General features: G+C 53.7%; 2 protein-coding genes across 2 annotated transcripts; both read left to right on the top strand.

The window, feature by feature from the left end:
* The first annotated feature begins 2055 nt into the window (after window positions 1–2055).
* Window positions 2056–7006, top strand: LOC142092569 (transmembrane protein 45B-like). The gene is made up of 5 exons (XM_075172710.1): window positions 2056–2254; window positions 2589–2801; window positions 3751–3935; window positions 4819–4964; window positions 5726–7006. The coding sequence occupies exons 1-5, from the start codon at window positions 2071–2073 to the stop codon at window positions 5841–5843; spliced, it is 846 nt and encodes a 281-aa protein (XP_075028811.1). The 5' UTR covers window positions 2056–2070; the 3' UTR covers window positions 5844–7006.
* Window positions 7007–13930: 6924 nt separating this feature from the next.
* LOC142092708 (transmembrane protein 45B-like) lies at window positions 13931–18106 on the top strand. Its single transcript, XM_075173069.1, has 6 exons — window positions 13931–14323; window positions 15132–15336; window positions 15621–15833; window positions 16204–16388; window positions 17056–17201; window positions 17502–18106. Exons 2-6 carry the CDS (start codon window positions 15150–15152, stop codon window positions 17629–17631), a joined length of 861 nt encoding a protein of 286 aa, XP_075029170.1. The 5' UTR covers window positions 13931–14323; window positions 15132–15149; the 3' UTR covers window positions 17632–18106.
* The last annotated feature ends 514 nt before the right edge of the window (window positions 18107–18620 follow it).

Here is an 18620-nt window from a genome sequence, read left to right as displayed (position 1 = left end):
GCCGAGCTCCCCCATCTCACGTAAGCGCTGTAAGGTGGATGTGCTGGCCAGCCAGGTTGTGCGTACTCTGTTTAAGTGACCTTTAAGTTCCCCCGCTTTGATTGATCGGTGTATCCTATAGTCATCCCATTTTGACTGCATCGATCTCACGTGGGAAATCATCAGGTCCCATTAAATATCTGCCTTTGAAATGTAACTGCTGGAGTTAGGTTATGGGGTTATATATTTGACCGTATGTTGCTGTGGTAGTGTAAAAGTATAGCATTAATATGGCACTATATGGCTGCAATACTTCTTGTCGGGGTGTTCTGGGATGGGTTTAGTTCTGCTTTCGGTCATTATCCTGACGCTATACCATTGCATGTACGTGATGGGATTCTCCGCTTGCCCAGAAGATACAGATTTTTCAGCCATCTCCCCGGCTCAGGTATGCTGCTCCCTTAACCACAGGGATACAGGTGGATGCTCCGATTCCCCGGTTGTCTCTTTCAAAGGACTAAAGATACTATTGTATTAACCCACTGGACTGTGCTAGCATTGCTGGTAAACGGTGTCTTGCTTTGATTTTGTGTTTAATTACCCAATGCACCCGCCGTCAATAAATCTCTCCTTTTAAGTCATGAAATAAGGCAGAGCCTTGCAGCGCTGCTAACAGCTGCCTGCAAAGCTGCTAGCCAATACGGTAGAAAATTAATATTACCATGCACAGCTTTTCCATCCTCGGATTCAATCCCCTCCGAAATACGTTTGCATGAAACCCACCGTGATAGCTCATGGGTATTTGGTGAAGGCAGGACCGCGGGACCAGCCTGGTGTAAGCGGCGAGGACGTCAGCCGTGTCTGCTGCTGCTGCGCGTAGCTGCATGCACCTGGGAGGTGTTTGCAGGAGGAAGCAATATTTGCTTACCTCCAGGGATTGGATTAGTTGGTTTGGTTAAACCGGTTCAAATCGGGCAGGTCGGCTACAGGGTTTTAGCAGGTCTGATCTAACCAGGCGGATTTTCCTGCCCGGGGATAGCTGCCTCTGGGAGATGGTATCTGCACACAGCCAGGCTCCGGGGGCATGGACTTCATGGGGCGAAACAAGGTGTCCCCGGGACAAACCGACCTGAAATCAGCTCTTAATAAAGCCAAAGCAACCGCCCTCTCTTCTCAAAGGTTGGCAGCAGCAAGCCATGTTCAACCTCACGCCCAGATTATCCTTTGTGCAGAAGGCAGGCCACAGCAGAGTAAGAGCGTTTTTTGGTTTATATTTCCAGCGAATGGGGACTGAAGCCCAAAATGCCGCTGGGGAAGGCGGTTTAAGGATAACCGGGTCGTGGGGGGGGTTGGGATGGGGAGGTCAGGTCCAGCGCCAAACTATGCAGCCCCTTGCTATGCGGATGGACAACGTCCAGGCCACGAGAGAGCTGGTTTCTACCCGACCTTAAGTGCAGCTCGGCACGGAGAGGAGCGTTACTCAACGGAGGAGGAAGTCCTGGGCACCGGCAGCACAGGCTTTGCTATCAATTAAAAAAAATCCTAAGTGACCAGCCTGACACAACCGACCTGCGATCGCGCCAAGGCAGGCCCCCGAACATATGCTCAAGCCCACATCAAAGAGCTAATCGTTTCTCCTCCTAATTAAGCAAACCAGCAAATGGCAAACAGGAGCCGGCTGGGTTTTAATTGCTGTAATTCTCCTAGGAAACGGGTCCCCCGGCTCTCCTACTAACCGTGCACGTGTGTGCTCCAGCACGAAGGGGCACGGAGGCTTGAGCAGCTCGGCTGGGATCCCCGGGCTCGGTGCGGTGCAAATCCCGGCTTAGCGACGCTCCGGAGAGAGAAGAAGGGGTGGGGGGAGGCGGTGATGCAGGGAAGGAGTTGGTTTCTTTGGGGGAAGGACCTCAGAGAGGTCCCTGAAGTTCCCACCCTTGGAGGGTTTCTCACCTTCCTATTCCCATGTGCCTGGTCAAGCCTTTTCCAGTCCTCCCTGGAAAGGGAAATCCCATTTTTTCCAGCCAAATAACTGGTGTAAGTTGTATAATGACGTTGTTTTTCTTTGCCTTGTAGGCAGAGGAGATTGTCAGGATGGCGAACTTCAAGGGTCACGCACTTCCAGGCAGCTTCTTCTTGCTCTTTGGGCTCTGGTGGTCTGTGAAATACCCGCTGCAGTATCTCAGCCAGAAAGTGAATAAGAAATCCCACAGGATTTATTGTTTCCAGCGTGTGGATGCCATCGAAGGGGGAATCAAAATCATCTTTGCTCTGATAGGTAAGGGTTATATTTTACTGGTAACTTCCCAGCCTGTGTTGATGACTGTACTGGAGCCTTTACTCCAGAGAAACCAGTCCAGACGTGGAAGGATGCATCCTTGATGTTCACCTTGCCTTGATCTCTAACGGAGTTTGATGTGAAAAGACCAAGTCTCGCACCCCTCCCCAAAGCTGAGCCACCATTAATACGGGCAGGCCTGATTTTTATATCCAGTCCTTTCTCCCTAACGCAAAACCATCAGCTCTTGCTTCAGAACCCCCCACCCCCCGCAGCAACGAGTAGCATCAACCATCAGTGCAAATAAACGGCATGCTCTTGCGTGTCCGTGCAGGGATGCTGGCAGAGCAGTTCGTTCCGGATGGTCCACACTTGTACCTCTACAGCGGGGAGAACCGCGACTGGGTGAAGCTGATGAACTGGCAGCACACCACCATGTACCTCTTCTACGGTCTCTCCGGGGTGGTGGACGTCTTCACCTACATCTCTCGAGTGGTGCCGCGGGGTCTGGATCGCCTCATGCTGTCCATGGCTGTGTTCGTTGAAGGTTGGTAGAAGGTGGAGGGATGTTGGAGGGTGAGTCAGAGAGGGACCAAAATTTGCCAGGTTGAGATATTGCTCCGAACGCCCCCGAAGATAGGACACGTTGCGGGTGATACGTTCTCGAAGGGCGGTCTGTAGCGAGATGGGAAATACAGGCATCAATAGGTCCTGGTTTGGGATTTCTGGGGTGACAGCGGTACGAAGCAGCAGGCTGAGTTCCCTCGTAATGATAAATGGTTGGTGGATGCTGCATTTATCTTAAATCTACAGAGCTGTTTGCGTGCCCCGCGTTCCCCCCCTCCCGAGAGCCATTAATTGCACTGCAGGCATCGTCATCCTCATCTGCTTGCGTTGCACGTGGCAAATTCAAGTGACTTATTCCGGCTTCAGCACATCATGAATATCACTTTGTCTTCAGGCTGTCTTGCAAGTCGCGAGCCAGGATTTCAGACCCCTCTTGGGTCACACTAGGAAATGAAGGTCTGGCGTATATAGAAAACCCCTTAACGAAGGCACATCTCTTGTTATTTTCCCTTCCCCGACCCCAGAGGTTTTTGAAGCAGCGGCAGGGGCGGCTCAACGAGCACAGTTTGCCGTGTAAGAAAAGGAAATCTATCATTTCCAGCTGCCAAGAAATGGGTGAAGTTTAGCAATAGAAAAGCAGGACACAGCAGGAACCTGGCTACGAGGGGAGGGTGGTCTGAAGAGGTGATGGCACCGAGACGGGAAGAAAACCAGCCTTCGGTTGTCCTCTGTCTTTGGTCCCCATATTCCTCAGATCCTCCTGCCCCAAGGTTGGGCATCTCATCCCTCCAGGACGGTGGGATGCCAGGAGACCTAGAGGGATGTGCTATCTGGAGTCCCTTGTTTTCGTGGTGACCTGTCTCACAGGTGATTTACTCTACCAGGGCTCTGTGCTAACGTTACTCTAAGCGTGGTACGTATTTTGGCAGGTTGTCTCTTTTATTACCACGTCCTTCACCGTCCCATGCTGGATCAGCATATCCACTCCCTGCTGCTCATCGCCATCTTCTCAGGAGCCTGCAGCATCATGCTGGAGGTCTTCCTCCGCGACAACATTGTCCTGGAGATGTTCAGAGCCGGTGTCACCATCGTCCAGGGAACGTGGTTCTGGCAGGTCAGTTCTGCCTTCTCCCGCGGAGCAGAGCACCCAGGCAGGAGAGCAACGGGAAAAGAGGAAAAGAAGCCGTACATCACGTATCAATCGCACGTCTCTGAAGGATAATTTTGCCAGGCTCGCTTCATAAATAGATCATAACCCGGAATGAAAATTTACTTATGGCAGGTCATCTCTGACGACTGCTCCTGCCGAAATAGCTGTTTGTCTTGGCTGATTGCTTCTCTGGGGGGAACGGCAAAAGCGAGGGCTCGCAGTGAGCGAGCAACATTTGACAGTCTCTAACAACCACGTACTAATTGCTTAATGTGTCTAATGCACCCTGCAGCACTCCCTCTGGTTTAGTGGAAAGATGCAAAGCCCACCGAGCAATAAAACGGCTGAGTAAAAATACGGCCAGCTGATTGCTTTGGCGGTAGTTGGAGAAGCAAAGAAATCGGCTGGAGACAACCCCTCCCAAAACTAGGCTGCCGAAAAGAAACGCGAGTTCCTCTCCTCTTTCTCAGCCCCGGGGTTGCCGCGCTAACTCAAACTCAAATTCGGAGGTTAAAAACCGTGCTGAGCTTGCGAAATACTAAATTTGGAGTTTTTAAAGGACAGCTAGGAGTCTGCAATGCAGAGGGACGAATGCATCCGGATACGGTACAGAAAAAGTGAGACCGCAGGCGCAGACTAGCTGTGTGTGGCCTCTCATTGCAAGGCTGGACTTTAATGAGGCCAGCACTGTCTCAGCAAAAACCGCTATCCCGGTCAGGGCTCAAGTCCCTCGGTCACCACGTGGGTGGTGGTGATAGCCGAGATGGACAAAGGGGTGCTGGAGGGCTTCAGTACATTGATTTTTTTTCCTCCCCCCCCAAGATAATAAATCGTTTGTTCCACCCAGATCGGGGTCGTGCTGTTCCAGCCGTGGGGAGGTCCGATGTGGGATGAGAAGGACCACAGCAACATCATGTTCCTCACCATGTGCTTCTTCTGGCACTGGGCAGCCGCCGTGGCCATCCTGGCTATAAACTACACTCTCGCTTACTGGTACGGCTGGGGCACGAATTTGGGCAGGAGCGGGGTGGGCAGAGAGGGATGGGGACGTCTGGAGGTGAGATGCAGATGTACCCCAGCCCATCCTGGAGTACAAAGTCACAGCTGAATAAGCAGCCCCTGACTCCTGCAAGTTTTAGGGCACGGCGACAAACGTGCAAGTTATCTGTCGAGAGCACAGAATGCAAAAGAGCGTCAGCAAGAATCACGGGCGTTAAAGAGGGAGAAGTCAAATAACCGAGCCCCCGAAGCGGCTCCTGGAACTCACGCCGCTTTTTTTCCTCTGCACCGGGTGCTGGAAGTCAAACTTTAATTCGATAAAGAAATCAAAGCGTTACCAGGACCGCCTGACACTTTGTCCCCTCCCTTGCAAGGATTTCGAAGCGGTTGACAGTCAAGGAGTTATTAGAGGTACAACAGCACTGGCTGATTGCTAAGACATCGCCACGGCTTTTCCAAGGGAGCGGGAAGGGGACGTTATCCCGCTTTCAGGGGTGCTCCTACGGCCTATGAGCCTCTAAGGGGTGCTGCACGGCTTGCTGAGACATGGGATAATCCGGTCTACCCAAGCAAATAGATTTATACAGAATAAAAAAACCACCAAACCCCCAAAACGCAGCATTCTAGGACCTTTATAATAATTTTTCCCCCTCCGCGTTTTCATTACAAGTGCACTTTGCTCCCCTCAGCAGTCTGGGGAGCGGCACTAGTTTGGGGGGGTTTGCTAACGGTGATTTATTGCGCGTGTGTTACAGCTGCGTCCAGAGGTGCAGGAGAGGCAGCGGCGAGCCCTACATCGGACTCGGAGTCCGGCAGCAAAAGTGTGACACGAGCTCCCAAGCCGCCTTCTTAAATGGATCTGACGAAGAATGAAGAGGGTGCGATCTCCTTCTCCAAATACGTGAAGAATCCGTTTGCTGGAAGAAAAAAAAAAAAATTGAAGTCTAATTAAATATTTATGTTTCGGAAGACCAAAGAGAGGTGCCACCGTTCTGCTGCTGGGAAGCGTCTTGAGCGCACGGGTGGTATCTGCCCTCCCTCTGTACCCGAATATCGCCTTCTCCGAAACCAGCACTGTTTGCAGTGATTTTTAGCAACAAAATTAAGTGCAGAAATTCAACACGACGAGATCGCATCGTCCTGTGGGTTCCCACGCGTGTTTCCATAGGGATGGAGGGCATCTGGCTTTTCCAAGCGCCTGGAGGCTTCGACCTGCCGTGACTCAAGTCAGGGAAACCTCCAGGCTTGAAGTCGTCCACCTCCGGACCAAGGCGTCGTCCCAAGGAGGAAGAGTAAAAGAGGGTTGAATGTGAGATTATATCAAATTTGCAACATCGGGGCTTGATTGTACACAATACAAATTTTATTACCCAAGCTTCGAACTGAAGAAGGGTTTTGTTAACAGTTTTCATGTTCACTTAAAGGCTGAGAGAGTGAATAAATGCGAAATAAAAATCCTCACTGAGCTGATACCCTTAAATTTAAGTCTGATAAATTATAGGGTGTGTAATAATAGCTTAGACAAATCCATCCCTCAGACCTGTAAAGGCTGAAGGGCTGTAAGATACATGGCTAAGCAGCAGGGATTCATCAAACGTCCCAGTTTTCCACTGAAAATAAACCCCTCAGCTTGGAAAGTGAGATGAAACAGGCACACGTTTTGTTTTTAGCCTGCCTTTGCCAGCTAATTCCTTGCAAAAAGTGCCTGGAAATGTCACCTCCTAGATAGGAGGAAAATGTGCCAGTAGTGAGTACAGGGATTAAAAAAAAAAAAAAAATATATATATATATAAAAAAATAAAATAAACACCAGCGCAAGCTGAATTGCAACTGTTCGTGTCTCAAAGCCTGGGGCTGGAAGGATGCTCCGCACCGAAGTCTCCTCACTGCTGCGTAACGGAGGGGATGGATGGCAGCTGATTTTTGTGCTCGTGCTCCTGACTGAACAGAAAAGCAGCATTTGCTCGTCTTTTAACACCCGTTCCCCGTGTGCAACGAGCCTGTTGCAGACTGAGGGGGTTACAGCCTGGATTTTATTGCTTATTAACAGTGCTATAAAGATGAACTAGCTTTCCTTGAATGCCCGCTTTCTTCAACTGAGCCGGTTTATTTTGCAGGGCTGGATAGAAGAGAAGAGAATTAAGCAGCGGAGCAATACATCTCCGTAAATCCATCTAATAAACGCCACGCAATTAAGTCTCCCGAGCTGTAACTGCTGAACACGACGAGCATTTTGCAGCTCTTTTTTTTCTGCCAGGTGGAATAGTTTTTCCTAAACCGCACGAATTCCTCTCGCCGCTACGATGAGACACAACCCGGGGAAGAGCATTTTGCAGGCTGCCGCCTTCCGACGCACAGAGAAAACCCTATTTGCAAGGTGACGAACCGAGTTACCTAGAGCGCTGCAGGACAGAAATCAGCTTAATTGAACAAGAAAAAGGCCTTGCGTGGGGCTCTGAATTATTTCTGGGCTGCTGGGAATTTTTTTCTTTTAGAAAAACAGACCAAACATCCCCATTCCCAGGAAAAAGCCACAGGAGGGCAGCACCGGGTGGCAAAGCTGGTGCTGGACGTGCAGGAACGCGCTCCAGGCTGGCTGAGGTTGCGGTCACCTTGCAGCCACCTTCCTTCTCGCTACCCCCAAAAATCAGAGGTTATTTTCAGCCGAGGGCACACAGATTAAAGCTGACTTTGGTTTTTAAAAGGACTCCTTGCTGTTGAAGGTGGGAGAGGGCTGATTTAATTCTTCACGGCCCTCTTTGCCGCTTTTAATCAAGTCACCATCTCCTTTCACCTTGGGATTTTCTTTGTCCCTTGTCCCTGCGTGGCTACAAAACACTTTTCCCCTCTGTAGCACCCGGTGTCTGGAATAGTTTCTGTCTGCCTCATTAACTCCCTGCTCCTACAAACATCCCAGGACTGTCAATATAGCGCTCGCTAATTTGTTTTCCAACTCTGGAGCGCATTCTTTCCCGAGGTATGAAGGTCAGCAAAGGAGGAGAGATAGAGCCTGTGATTAAATAAGAAAATACAGGTGGTGTTCATTCCTGGATGGGAATTAAGGATTTTTATTTTAGCTAAAAACCACATACGTAAATAGCTTAGGTAGCCAAACAAGGGCGTGAAGGTTGCTGGGTGCACGGTGAGGGGTCCAGAGGTGGTTTATTATATAGCGAGGTGCAGTCACAAGCCATCCTCACATTTAGTTCTTATGCGATAGGACAGTCCTAAGCGGAGTATTGCTTTTAACACAACCTCAATATCAACCACAGGCCTGGATTACGTTTTCCACCATATAAATTGAATTCTCAGCGAGTGTCTTGAAACTTTATACTGGACCCATTATACTGGACCCAACTTTATACTGGACACTCCACCCAGCTCCGTGCCGCTGGAGTGGAGCTGGGCTGTATTCGTAGCGATGCCCACAGCTGGCTTTAAAAGGACTGGAATGCGATGTCTCGGGGGTGGTTTTTGTCTTGTGTAACCACAGGCCGATGTTGTTGGACATCGGGCTGCGGGTGCTGGGTGCTGGGGGTGCTGGGTGCTGGGGGTGCTGGGTGCTGGGCATGTCCGGGTGCTGGGCACGTCCAGGTGTTTGGTGCGGGGCACTGGGGGTGCTTGGTGTTGGGTATGTCCTGGAGATGTCTGGGTGCTGGGCTCTGGGGGTTCTGGGTGCTCAGCATGTCCCGGTGCTTGTTGCTGGCCACTGGAGGTGCTGGGCGCCAGGGGTGCTGGGTGCTGTGCTGTGGGGATGCTAGGTGCGTGGCTCTGGGGGTGCTGGGTGCTGGGCGCATCCGGGTGGTGGGCATGTCTAGTGCTGGGTGCTGAGGGTGCTGAGGGTGCTGGGCACTGGGGGTGCTGCGTGCTGAGCGCTGTGGGTGCTGGGTGCTAGGCATATCCTGGTGCTGGGCATGTCCAGGTGCTGTGTGCTGAGCTCTGGGGGTGCTGGGTGCTGGGCGCTTGGGTTACTGGGTGCTGGGGGTGCAGGGTGCTGGGCACTCAGGTTGCTGGGTGCTGGGGGTGCTGGGTGCTGGGCACTTGGGTTGCTGGGTGCTAGGGGTGCAGGGTGCTGGGCACTCGGGGTGCTGGGTGCTGGGGGTGCTGGGTGCTGGGCACTTGGGTTGCTGGGTGCTGGGGGTGCTGGGTGCTGGGCACTTGGGTTGCTGGGTGCTGGGCACTTGGGTTGCTGGGTGCTGGGGCTGCTGGGTGCTGGGTGCTGGACTTGTCCGTGTGCCGGGCATGACCGGCTGTCGCTCAAGGGTGGGTTCTGCCGGTCCCTGACACAGGTGACCTGCTCATCCGCGGCAGGAGGGAGATGCTGGTGGTTAGGGGTGATATCCAACCTCCTCTCAGGAAGGAACCCAGCCAACGCCCCCAAAAGCCAAGTCTCCTGGCAGCTGGCCCTCCCTCCAGCTAGAAGGACAAGCCCTTCCTCACGAGCCCCGAGCCCAGCCCGTCCCCGAGCCACTCATTTCTCGGGCAGAGATAGGATCTACCGCTGCCACCCTTCCCGGCCACGTTGGCTGAAATGATGGTGTAGGCAGCAGAAAAAGCCCTGCCGATGCTTATACCACCTGCTTCACCTCCTCTGTTGCCTGTTTATGAAAGCCGGTGTTCGCATTCGTCATAATAATAACAATAATAATAACTTTGCACTTCCCGAACAACCCTCCATCTGCAGCGCTCGAGCTGCTGGCAAACCTTTAATTAGATTGTGCCTCCCACCACCCCCAGGAAGTAGGCAAACATTATCACATTTTTTCATTAGCACCGATGATGAACCTTCAGGGAGAGGATGTTGCAGTTACAGCTGAGAAACAAGAAAAAGAAGGGGGAAAAAAAAAAAAAAAATCAAATTCAGTTCAGGGTTTAGCTTGAGAACATTAGAGGGGTTGGAGCGGGTCGTTTCACCCTTGTTTTTACCGTGGGGATGGTTTAAAAGGCCAGAAACCTCCTTTCCTCAACCATTTCATGCACCTACAACTTTTTTTTTTCCTTGTCTGACGGGCAGGTGCTTTAATATGAGTTGCCCTTTCCATAGAAACCTTTCTCTATGAGCTTTATTCTTTGGTGGCCCTTTAAACCCCATGGAAAAAGAGGCACCTTCAGCCTCTGGGCAGATACGTTTCAGCTGGGTCTCGTTTCCTCCCTTTTCCCTCCAGCTGCTGCCCTCCCAGCTTCTCTTTTCCCACTTTTTCCACCAGGACTTGGACCCGTCCTGCTTGGGAAGCAGCTAAGCTGCTTTTTGGGGTAGTGGTTTGTAGAGCTGGGTGGTTGCAGAGAGGAAAACTGAGCTGCAAAGAGGTCCCTGACGCTGCTGCTGCTCTTTTTCCTGCGAGAAAGGTATGCTTTTTTTGCTGTCTTATTTTTAGGGGTAGGTCTGTAAGGAAGAGCTCCTATGGGGGGGTTGCATTTCTCTCTGGGCTTGGGCTTGATGTGGTAGCGAGCTCCTGAAGCTTGGGTGAAGCTGCTTGTGTTTCTGGAAGGCCTTTCTGCTGCTGTGGGCTTCCCTGCTGTTACAGGACCCTTTTGCACGGGTGCTCAGCCTCTCGGCGAGGCGTCTCGCTCCCCGAGCCCCGTTGGAGGTGAGCAGCGATGGGCGTACGGCAGGGCTGCGTGCCAGCACCACCACCAGCTTCTTCTTTTCCTTCCTTCCTCCTGCTTGCTGCCGCTGATAGGGAGATAATGGATATAACAGAGCTCCTGGCTACGGCTTGGTGGCTCTTACGGCTCTGCTGGAGAACAGCCCATCAGCCTGGGGAGGGTTGCGCAGGCTGGTTTGCTTCCATGCTATTCCAGCCTTGGGGCTTCCCTGGGGTGCTGGCTCACCTCGTGGCTCTTGGCAGGGCTGGGCATGGCTTATTCTTGCGGCCCTGCTGGGTTCTTTTTTTTTTTTTTTTGGTTGCACGAGGAGTTACGTGCCTGTGGTTGCAACCTGGAGAAATATCGGGTTGGGAATGCAGCGAGTGGTTGTTAGTGGTCCTCGGGTGGTGATCCTGAGCGGCGCTGGGTGTTTCTGCACCATCGACTCGGCGCTTCGGTGGGAGATGGGGACGCGGAGGTGGCCGGTGGTGTTTATTTGCCTTGAGGCACTTGCATCGCTCATCTCTGCGGCCGGCGAGGTGCTAAGGCTGGGCGTGCAGCCGTCGGCCGTGCGGTGGGCGGCGGATGGGTAGTGGCTTGCGTCTGTGGGTGCTTGGCGTGGGGCAGCGTGGCGCGTCGGATAGGTAAAAAGGAGTGGAAACGGGTTGCTGTGTCCTGCCAGCCCGTCTTTTGGGGGAGACAGGGCCATCGTCCTCTTCCTCTTGGCTGGGAGATGGATCTCAGAAGGGCTCTGCTCTGGTTTGGGAGCTCCTGGCCCAAAAGATCTCCTGCCTACAGGCACTTTTTGTAAGGCCAGGCCCCCCTAAAAGGGTTATCATGTACCCGGCAGCCCAGTTCAGAGACTTCGGAGCCCTTCCAGCAGAGCCTGGCCACATCGGGTGATGCCGCAGCCTTCTTGGCTCCTTCCCCAGTCATCCAAAAAACCCAACATAATAACTGAATAGATGTGGTTGCCATGGGAACGGGAATTGGCTGCTCATCCTGATTTTTGTGGCAAACTCCGGGAGACTTTTTTTATTTTTTTTGTTAATAGCAGACACGAGGTATCCCAGGTTGTGAAAGCCGGTTGACTCAGCGCGCGTTGAACTGGCCCGCAGGATGTTCGGCTCTAAACATCCTGTCTGAGGGCCACCTCCCCGCGGTGGCTTCTCCCTTTATCTGCCTCTTCTGAGTAATAACCGCTCCTTGCTGCCACATCTGGAGAGGGAGAAGGACGGGCAGGAGTCGCAGGTAAACTCTCCTCCCCACAGAGAGAAATACGTTGGTGAGCAGCTCTGCATGGGATGGACGGGGCTGCTCGAGCTTGGGAAGAAGGGACGTGGGGAGAATCCATCTCTGCAAGGCAAAGGTTTAGTGTGAGGACGGCCACCGATGAGGCTGGTGGAAGCGGTGTTGGTGGAGGCAGTCTGCCAGCAATCTGTGGCTTTAGCTCTTTTTTTGGGGGGGGTTTATCAGGTTTCAGAGGATTGGCAGGAGAGGGAGCTTGTGCGTCTTCTGTTGGGTGAGGGCTGGTGGCACAAGAGAGATGCGCTTGGGTAGCGAGGATGGAGGAGGATCCACGAAGAGAAGACCCTCCAAATGTCCATGGCCAGACGCTGAGCTTGCCCTGTGCGTTCAGGCTGGCTGTCCTGTGATAATCCTCTCCTTGCCAGGCTGATGGTGGCACCCACGGGTGCTTGTAGGGGCTACCCACGGGTGCTTGTAGGGGCTACCCACGGGTGCTTGTAGGGGCTACCCATGCGTCCACGTGGACAGCATCCTCCTGGCAGCCTCGATCCCCCCGCATCAGCGGGAACAAGTCCCCAAATCATCGATGGCGCATCGCAGCTGCGACGGCACCGGGGGGGAGAGCCTGGAAATTGGGCAGAAACGCCGACCTTCCCGAGCCGAGCGCGGGGAGGCTGCGAGCAGTCAGTGCGAGGGACCGTAAGGAGAGCGGGCAGCTCCCGTACGGTTATTAAGCAAAAGCATCGCCGCCTGGAAGCTGCGGAGGGAGAAGGGCAGCTCAGGTAATAACTTCTGACTGCAGCCATATTTCAAGTCCTCTGACAGACAAACTAGCTCGCAGGAAAAATAAATAACCCGGGTGCCTCTCCTCCGCCGGTGCTCTCTTTCCCGGCCGCGGCTCACTTGGAGCTTAATCGGTTTTTATGTGAGCGGGGCTGGGGGAAGGCGACGGGTGAGAGGTATGGGGTTTGGGCTGGGCGAGGGGCCGTGTCGATGTGGGGGGGTCGTTTTGCTGTGCCTTGAATACGTGAGCTGTGCAAGTGGACTGTTGCTTGGAAACACGTCTGGTTTTTCTGCAAAATAGTGGCTGTTTTGTAAAAGAAGGTATTTTTGGGTTGTTTTTTTTTTTCCGAGTGGGCTACATCCAAGCTTCTGCTTGATCTAACGGTGGGTTTGGGACATCTCTGCTCAGCGAGAGATGCCCCAGGAGATGTGGTGGCTGCTGAAGAGCTGTGTCCGGGTGGTGGGAAGCAAAGGGGACTCGTGACAACTACCAAAAGCTTCGCTGGATTGGGCTGCGGAGAGCTTACAAAGCAAAAGGGTCCCCAGCACCAAAAAGAAGAAGAATGAGGCTGCTCCGCTGGGGAGAGGGATGGCTGGGGTAGGAGGTCCCAGGGACAGCTCTGAAACAGAGCGGTTTGGGGGCTGCTGGTACCTAAGGCGAAGGGGGGATGCCCGGTGGATGTGGGGTGATGAATCCCTGGGTCAAAGCTGGACGCTGGTGCGGCTGGGAGCAAGCTCTGGAGTTGCAGGTGGGACGTGTCAGTTGTCATTTCTGACGCCTGGGCACCGGGATGCCTCTGCTCTCCTCCTCTCCTCTAATTAAGCATGTCAAATTAACGCTCCTGCTCCGTATCTCGCTCAGGGTACGCTCCTGACTCCAGCTTCAGGCTGTTGCCCTTGCAGTCCCAGTCCCTGTAGGACAATGGTAAAATTTGGGTATATATCGTGCAATTGTGTGCTGCTTAAGTGCGCTTTAATAGCGTTTGTTCTTAGTCGCTTCAGCACGTAGATGTCTGTGCAAGGAAGGTAAGTGCCCTGGACTGGGTGTCCAGGCTATAATGAGGAAAGACGTGGGTCCTCCTGGGGCATGAGCCGTCTCACCCTAACGTAGGCGTCCAAAATAGAGCAGAAAACCATCACCGATCCCCGAACCGGCTCCTGGGATGGGGCGTTTCTCATCTGCCTGAAAAGCTGTTTAGTAACTTCCCTCCTGAAAGGAAACCTTAACACGGTGTAAACAGTTTTAAGCCTTCCCCAGATCACTTGCGTCCCGGAGATGCGATGGATGACGACAGTCTCTAAACCCAAACGCCGCGCTTGCCCACGCAGGGCTGAGCCAGTTCGACCGACTCCAGCTCTGCAGCCAAAACCCGACCGGGGACGTCTTGCGGAGCTCTCCTTCACCTAAGGCACTTGCCACGCCACATCCTACCCTTATTTTGCAGCGCGTAATTACTTTCTAGTGTGGGAGGACTCGGAGAACGTGCTGGAGTTGTTCATCCAGCCTCTGCAATTTACTTTGGTATTTATAAACACAGCGAGGATGTGATTTGTGATGCAAGGGCAAGTCGGTGTGGTAGCTTCAGGATGAGTAATGCCTTCTTCCGTGCGCATCTGAGCGGTAGAAAAGGACCAGAAAGCCCGTGAGGAGGGAAAGGGTGAGACCTCCTTGGGTGATAGATGCATACAGAGAGCAAGGAGCGAGGTCTTGCTGGAGGAAACAAGACCATCCCAAGGTAACATCAAAAGCTCGCTGCTATAAGCGTTTAGATCGCTACTTTATTCCCTCCTGTGTTTGCTGTTCTGGGATTTTTTTTTCAATAGTTTGCGCACGGGCTTAAATACTCCGCAGGATCTAACTTTGCCCGTGAGAGCCGGTCGTGCCGGTCCTCTCCATCCTTGCTGGTACTCGGTGGCGTTGGTCGAAGCACGAAGGCAATTTTCACGCCTTTAGTCTTCGCGCTTTTCCTACTGGAGATGAAATCTCTTTCCCTGGTGTCAAATCACCGCGCGTGCGCGACACGAAGCCTGTGCGGAATACGCGTGAGACTCTTTTTGGAAATGGTGATGGTTCCTGGGTTGCCTCCTCCTCCTGTTGCGCAGCCGGTAGGGCTCAGCAAAGCCTTGGCTGGCTGGAGCTGCTGAACACGCCGGCTGGATTCACACCCTGGTAATTAGTTTGGAGGGAGTTTATGTTCCGAGGAAATAATTGTCATGTTGCTTTTTATTAGCAAAAACTTTGTTATGGTTCCTCTTCTAATAGCACGTAGCTGTTACACTTTCTTGGGCGCTAACGTGGTTTTCTCTGGCACGATGAAGTCCCGATGATTGCGTGCGTGCAACCACATACATATATACGTATACACATATATATGGTGGCAGCTTCTCCAAGGTGATGTCGCGTCTCTGGTACTGCCTGTGTGCGGCTGATGGCGGAGCTGTGCGCATCTCCTCTGTCGGGATGCGGCGGCCCGAGGACGCTGAGCAAGTGAGCGGCCCGACATCTCTCTTGGGGTTAATTTGAGGCACTGTTTGTCCTTGCAGGTCCACCAAGCGAGCCCGATGCCGACGAGTTTCCTCGGCAGTGCCCTCCGGGGCACCTTCTTCTTCATTTTTGGTCTCTGGTGGTCTGTGCGATACCCCCTGAAGTATCTCAGGCGGAAAGGCAATGCCGAGAGCCAGCCGAGCTACGGGGTCCGGCGCGTGGAAGTCTTCGAAGGGGCGGTCAAAGCTTTCTTTGCTCTAGCAGGTAAGAGATGACGATGAGTCTCTGCCCCAATATCTACTGGCACTGCAGCCGCTCTCTCCCACGAGACTGGGGCTGTTTGCAGTGGGAAGCGGCTGCGGCTGGCGCGGGAGGGCTTGGGGACATGCTGGTGGCACGCTCTGTGATGGGACCTTGCTACCGTTCCTCTGGGGGAATACCCAGAGGATAATACGCTACGACTTCACCATCGCAAAGAAAGGTTTCCTGCACGCTTGTCCTTTCCCCCCTGCAAAAGGAAAAGCGTGACCTTTCCTCTCTCTGCCCAGGGATATTGGTCGAGCAGTTTGTTCCCGCTGGCCCCCACCTGCAGCTGTACAGCCCCAAGACGCACAGCTGGATGGACCTCACCCACTGGCACTACACCACCATGTACCTCTTCTTCCTCCTCTCCGGCATCGTGGACGTCGCCTCGCACTCCCCGCTCAAGCTGCCGCTTGGCTTAGATCGGCTCTCGCTGTCCGTGGCTCTGTTCATCGAAGGTGAATCGTATGTGGAGTATGGGTCGTCCCCCCCATCTCGGTTGGATGCCCAGGGGGACAAACCTTAATACAAAGCTCCCGGCCGCCTTCTGAGCTGAAGGTCCCCATCACTGTGCTCCTCCTGACGGCCCCACGGCCCTGGCTGGGGCCCGGGGATCCCCGCAGCCACGGGGGTTACTCTGTGGGCAGAGCAGCCCCCGGCGCTGGGGGCTGCGTGGTCCTTGCGGAGCGAAGGTGATGACAGCAGGCTGTTTGCTGCCTGGCTCGTCCCACCGGGCGGATCGTAGCAAGATCCCGAGCGGTTTTCAGATGGTTTTTTAAGAAACAAAGCCCAGAGCATCTTTTTCTAACGCGGTGTGAATCTTGGCAGGTTTGCTCTTCTGTTTCCGTGACTACAGCGATGCTGCGCTGGACCACCACCTCCATTCCCTGCTGGCCACGGCTATCTTTGCTGGAGCCCTTTGTGCCCTCCTAGAGGTGTTTCTCCGAGACCACATCATCCTGGAGACCTTCAGGACCAGCTCCTTCCTTCTCCAGGGCTCTTGGCTTTGGCAGGTCAGCGCGCATCCAGCGCTCTCCTCTGAGCAGCGGGCTTCGCACCCAGGAAGGCGAGGGGAGGGGGGCTGCTCTGCCCTTCGCGGCACGTCTGTTGGGGTTAAATTTGTAGGCTGGTTGGAATATCTTAAGGAAGAAACGAGGCTTAGTGCCAGAGCCGTCATCGTGGAGATATGTACGTGTCACGTATGCAGCATGGACAAACCTGCATGCTAAACGGGAATTAGACCCCACAAGAACAGGAAACCACAATCATGAGGTTTTTTTTCGTTTTATTAGGTCCAATATCTTTCTCTGTTTGTTCCAAGTAACTGGAAATACCTGGAAACCTCTCACGTAATCCCCCAGCTTTGGGTCTAAGGAGAAATGCACAACCTGGCAGCGGAGCCTTCGGGTTGGCAGCTTTCTCTGGGGATGCTGGGCTGCGCTGCGAGCCCCGGGGCTTGTCTGCAGAGCATCCCCCTCCTCCTGAAACGCACCCCTCTGTCAGCCTGGGGAGACAAGGATGCTTGGGGGTGCTGAGGGCAGCGGTCCGGGTGTTACTCGGGATTATTGTGCCTCTAGTCCGTAGTCAGCTGCAGCAGACTAAAAACAGGAGGAAAAGCGAGGCGGGATGTGCTAAAGCCTGATGCGCGCCGATGCCTAAATCTCTTCAATCTGCCACCAGGTTGGGTTTGTGCTGTCCCCTCCGTGGGGAGGACCGGGCTGGGATCAGACCGACCGCAACAACTTCACCTTCCTCACCATGTGCTTCTGCTGGCACTACGCAGTCGCTCTCGCCGTCTTGGCAGCAAACTCTGCTGCAACTCGCTGGTACGTGGGGGAAGAGGGGTCCCGGGGGGTCCCGGCACCGTGCGCGAGCTGGGGTGGCCAAGAGCAATACCTAGACCCAATGCTATCCTGGGAAATCCAGCAGCCAGTGTACCGTGGGATAAGAAAAGTGGGTGTCCATGCATGTCCGAGCATGGACTAGTCCGTGGTTTGGCTGGCAAGGATCGGCTCGGTGCCACCGCGGGGCAGACGGTCCTTAGCAGCCTTCCCGAGCGGGCTGGGGTGAGCCGATGGCTCTCGCTGCCCACGAATACCTGACGGGTGTCACTGTCCCTCCCGCAGCTGCAACGAGTCCTGCCAGCTGAAATTCGGGGACATCGACGTGGAGCTGGACTGCGGCATGTGCATCCGCAAAGGCAACAAGAGCTCCAGCGGTGCCCTGCTGCCGGAGAGAGCCTCGGACGACAAATGAGGCCGTGGCGGGCACGGAAACTTCTTTCCCGCTGTGGCTTAGAGCTCTTGAGATGAGGTTTTTAATTAGTCTTGATAAACACCACCGGCACTCGATGGCAGAGCATCAGAAGTGGGAGGCAGGACCCCGAAGGCGGAGCGTGGCAGGAGATGCGAAGCCTTTCCCGTCCATCCCTTTGGCGATAGAAAGAGCAAACCAGGCTCGTCTGGGAGGGAGTTTTTAATTTTCCGTGCTGCAGCTTGGGCTGTGAACTGCAGAACCGGTTTGCTGGTGGAGTCCAACTGGTGTGGCCGATTTAGCTATTTTTTTTTAAACATTGTTTTCGCTTCTGCTTCTGCAGAAGGGAGCCAAACCAGCATTCGAAGCTCCTGGTGGCTGTCGCTCACTCTGGTGTTAATGGAGGGGTCTTTTTTTGTACAAAGCTTAACGTGCACGGAGTATACGTGATCACCAATAAAGTACCTTAATGAACCACCTCGATGGGTCTCTTGAATACGATGCCTTGAGATGGAAGGCACGGTTAAGGCGATGTCCGGCTTCAAAATGGTTTGGGGGGTGGATGAAATATCAGAGGGATGGGACCGCGTGTGCTTTAACACGGCCAAATCTGCCTGGAGAAAGGGGGTGGGTGGCCAGCGGCTGGAAGGGGTGGAGGTTTCCCCATTAGCACTGTCACGTAGCTGCTCTCTTGCATGTTTTTAATCAGAAGCTGAGAGGATGAGTTAAATAGGTGAGGCAGCCTGGTTGCAATGGATTTTGGCGTGCTTGGGAGACGGGGTGTTTGCCGGGCAGGGTTCAGCTTGCAGAGAGACCCTTGAAGCAAGGTGAGGGCTTCAAGCTCACGTCGGGCGTACGGGTGCTCCTGGTGAGTCCCTGAGAGCCGGGCTGTGCAGCAATCTCGGCTCGGGTATGGCTTTTCTTCTCAACCGACAGCTTTGTTCCCTCCCTGGAGCAAACAAAACCTTTCACTTCTCTGCAGTCTGCTCTGC

This window comes from Calonectris borealis, chromosome 24 (genome assembly GCF_964195595.1).
Source record: "Calonectris borealis chromosome 24, bCalBor7.hap1.2, whole genome shotgun sequence".
Taxonomy (NCBI): Eukaryota; Metazoa; Chordata; class Aves; order Procellariiformes; family Procellariidae; genus Calonectris; species Calonectris borealis.
The sequence above is the reverse complement of the archived record's forward strand: the minus strand, read 5'-3'. Positions and strand labels throughout refer to the sequence as shown.

What these genes read in the sequence shown, in the direction of transcription:
- LOC142092569 (XM_075172710.1), top strand. Translation starts at nt 2,071, where the DNA reads ATGGCGAACTTCAAGGGTCACGCACTTCCAGGCAGCTTCTTCTTGCTC. An exon ending in AATCATCTTTGCTCTGATAG is followed by an intron (nt 2,255 to 2,588) that starts GTAAGGGTTATA and finishes GTGTCCGTGCAG; the next exon opens with GGATGCTGGCAGAGCAGTTC. An exon ending in AACTACACTCTCGCTTACTG is followed by an intron (nt 4,965 to 5,725) that starts GTACGGCTGGGG and finishes CGTGTGTTACAG; the next exon opens with CTGCGTCCAGAGGTGCAGGA.
- LOC142092708 (XM_075173069.1), top strand. Translation starts at nt 15,150, where the DNA reads ATGCCGACGAGTTTCCTCGGCAGTGCCCTCCGGGGCACCTTCTTCTTC. An exon ending in CGTGGCTCTGTTCATCGAAG is followed by an intron (nt 15,834 to 16,203) that starts GTGAATCGTATG and finishes GAATCTTGGCAG; the next exon opens with GTTTGCTCTTCTGTTTCCGT. An exon ending in AGGGCTCTTGGCTTTGGCAG is followed by an intron (nt 16,389 to 17,055) that starts GTCAGCGCGCAT and finishes ATCTGCCACCAG; the next exon opens with GTTGGGTTTGTGCTGTCCCC.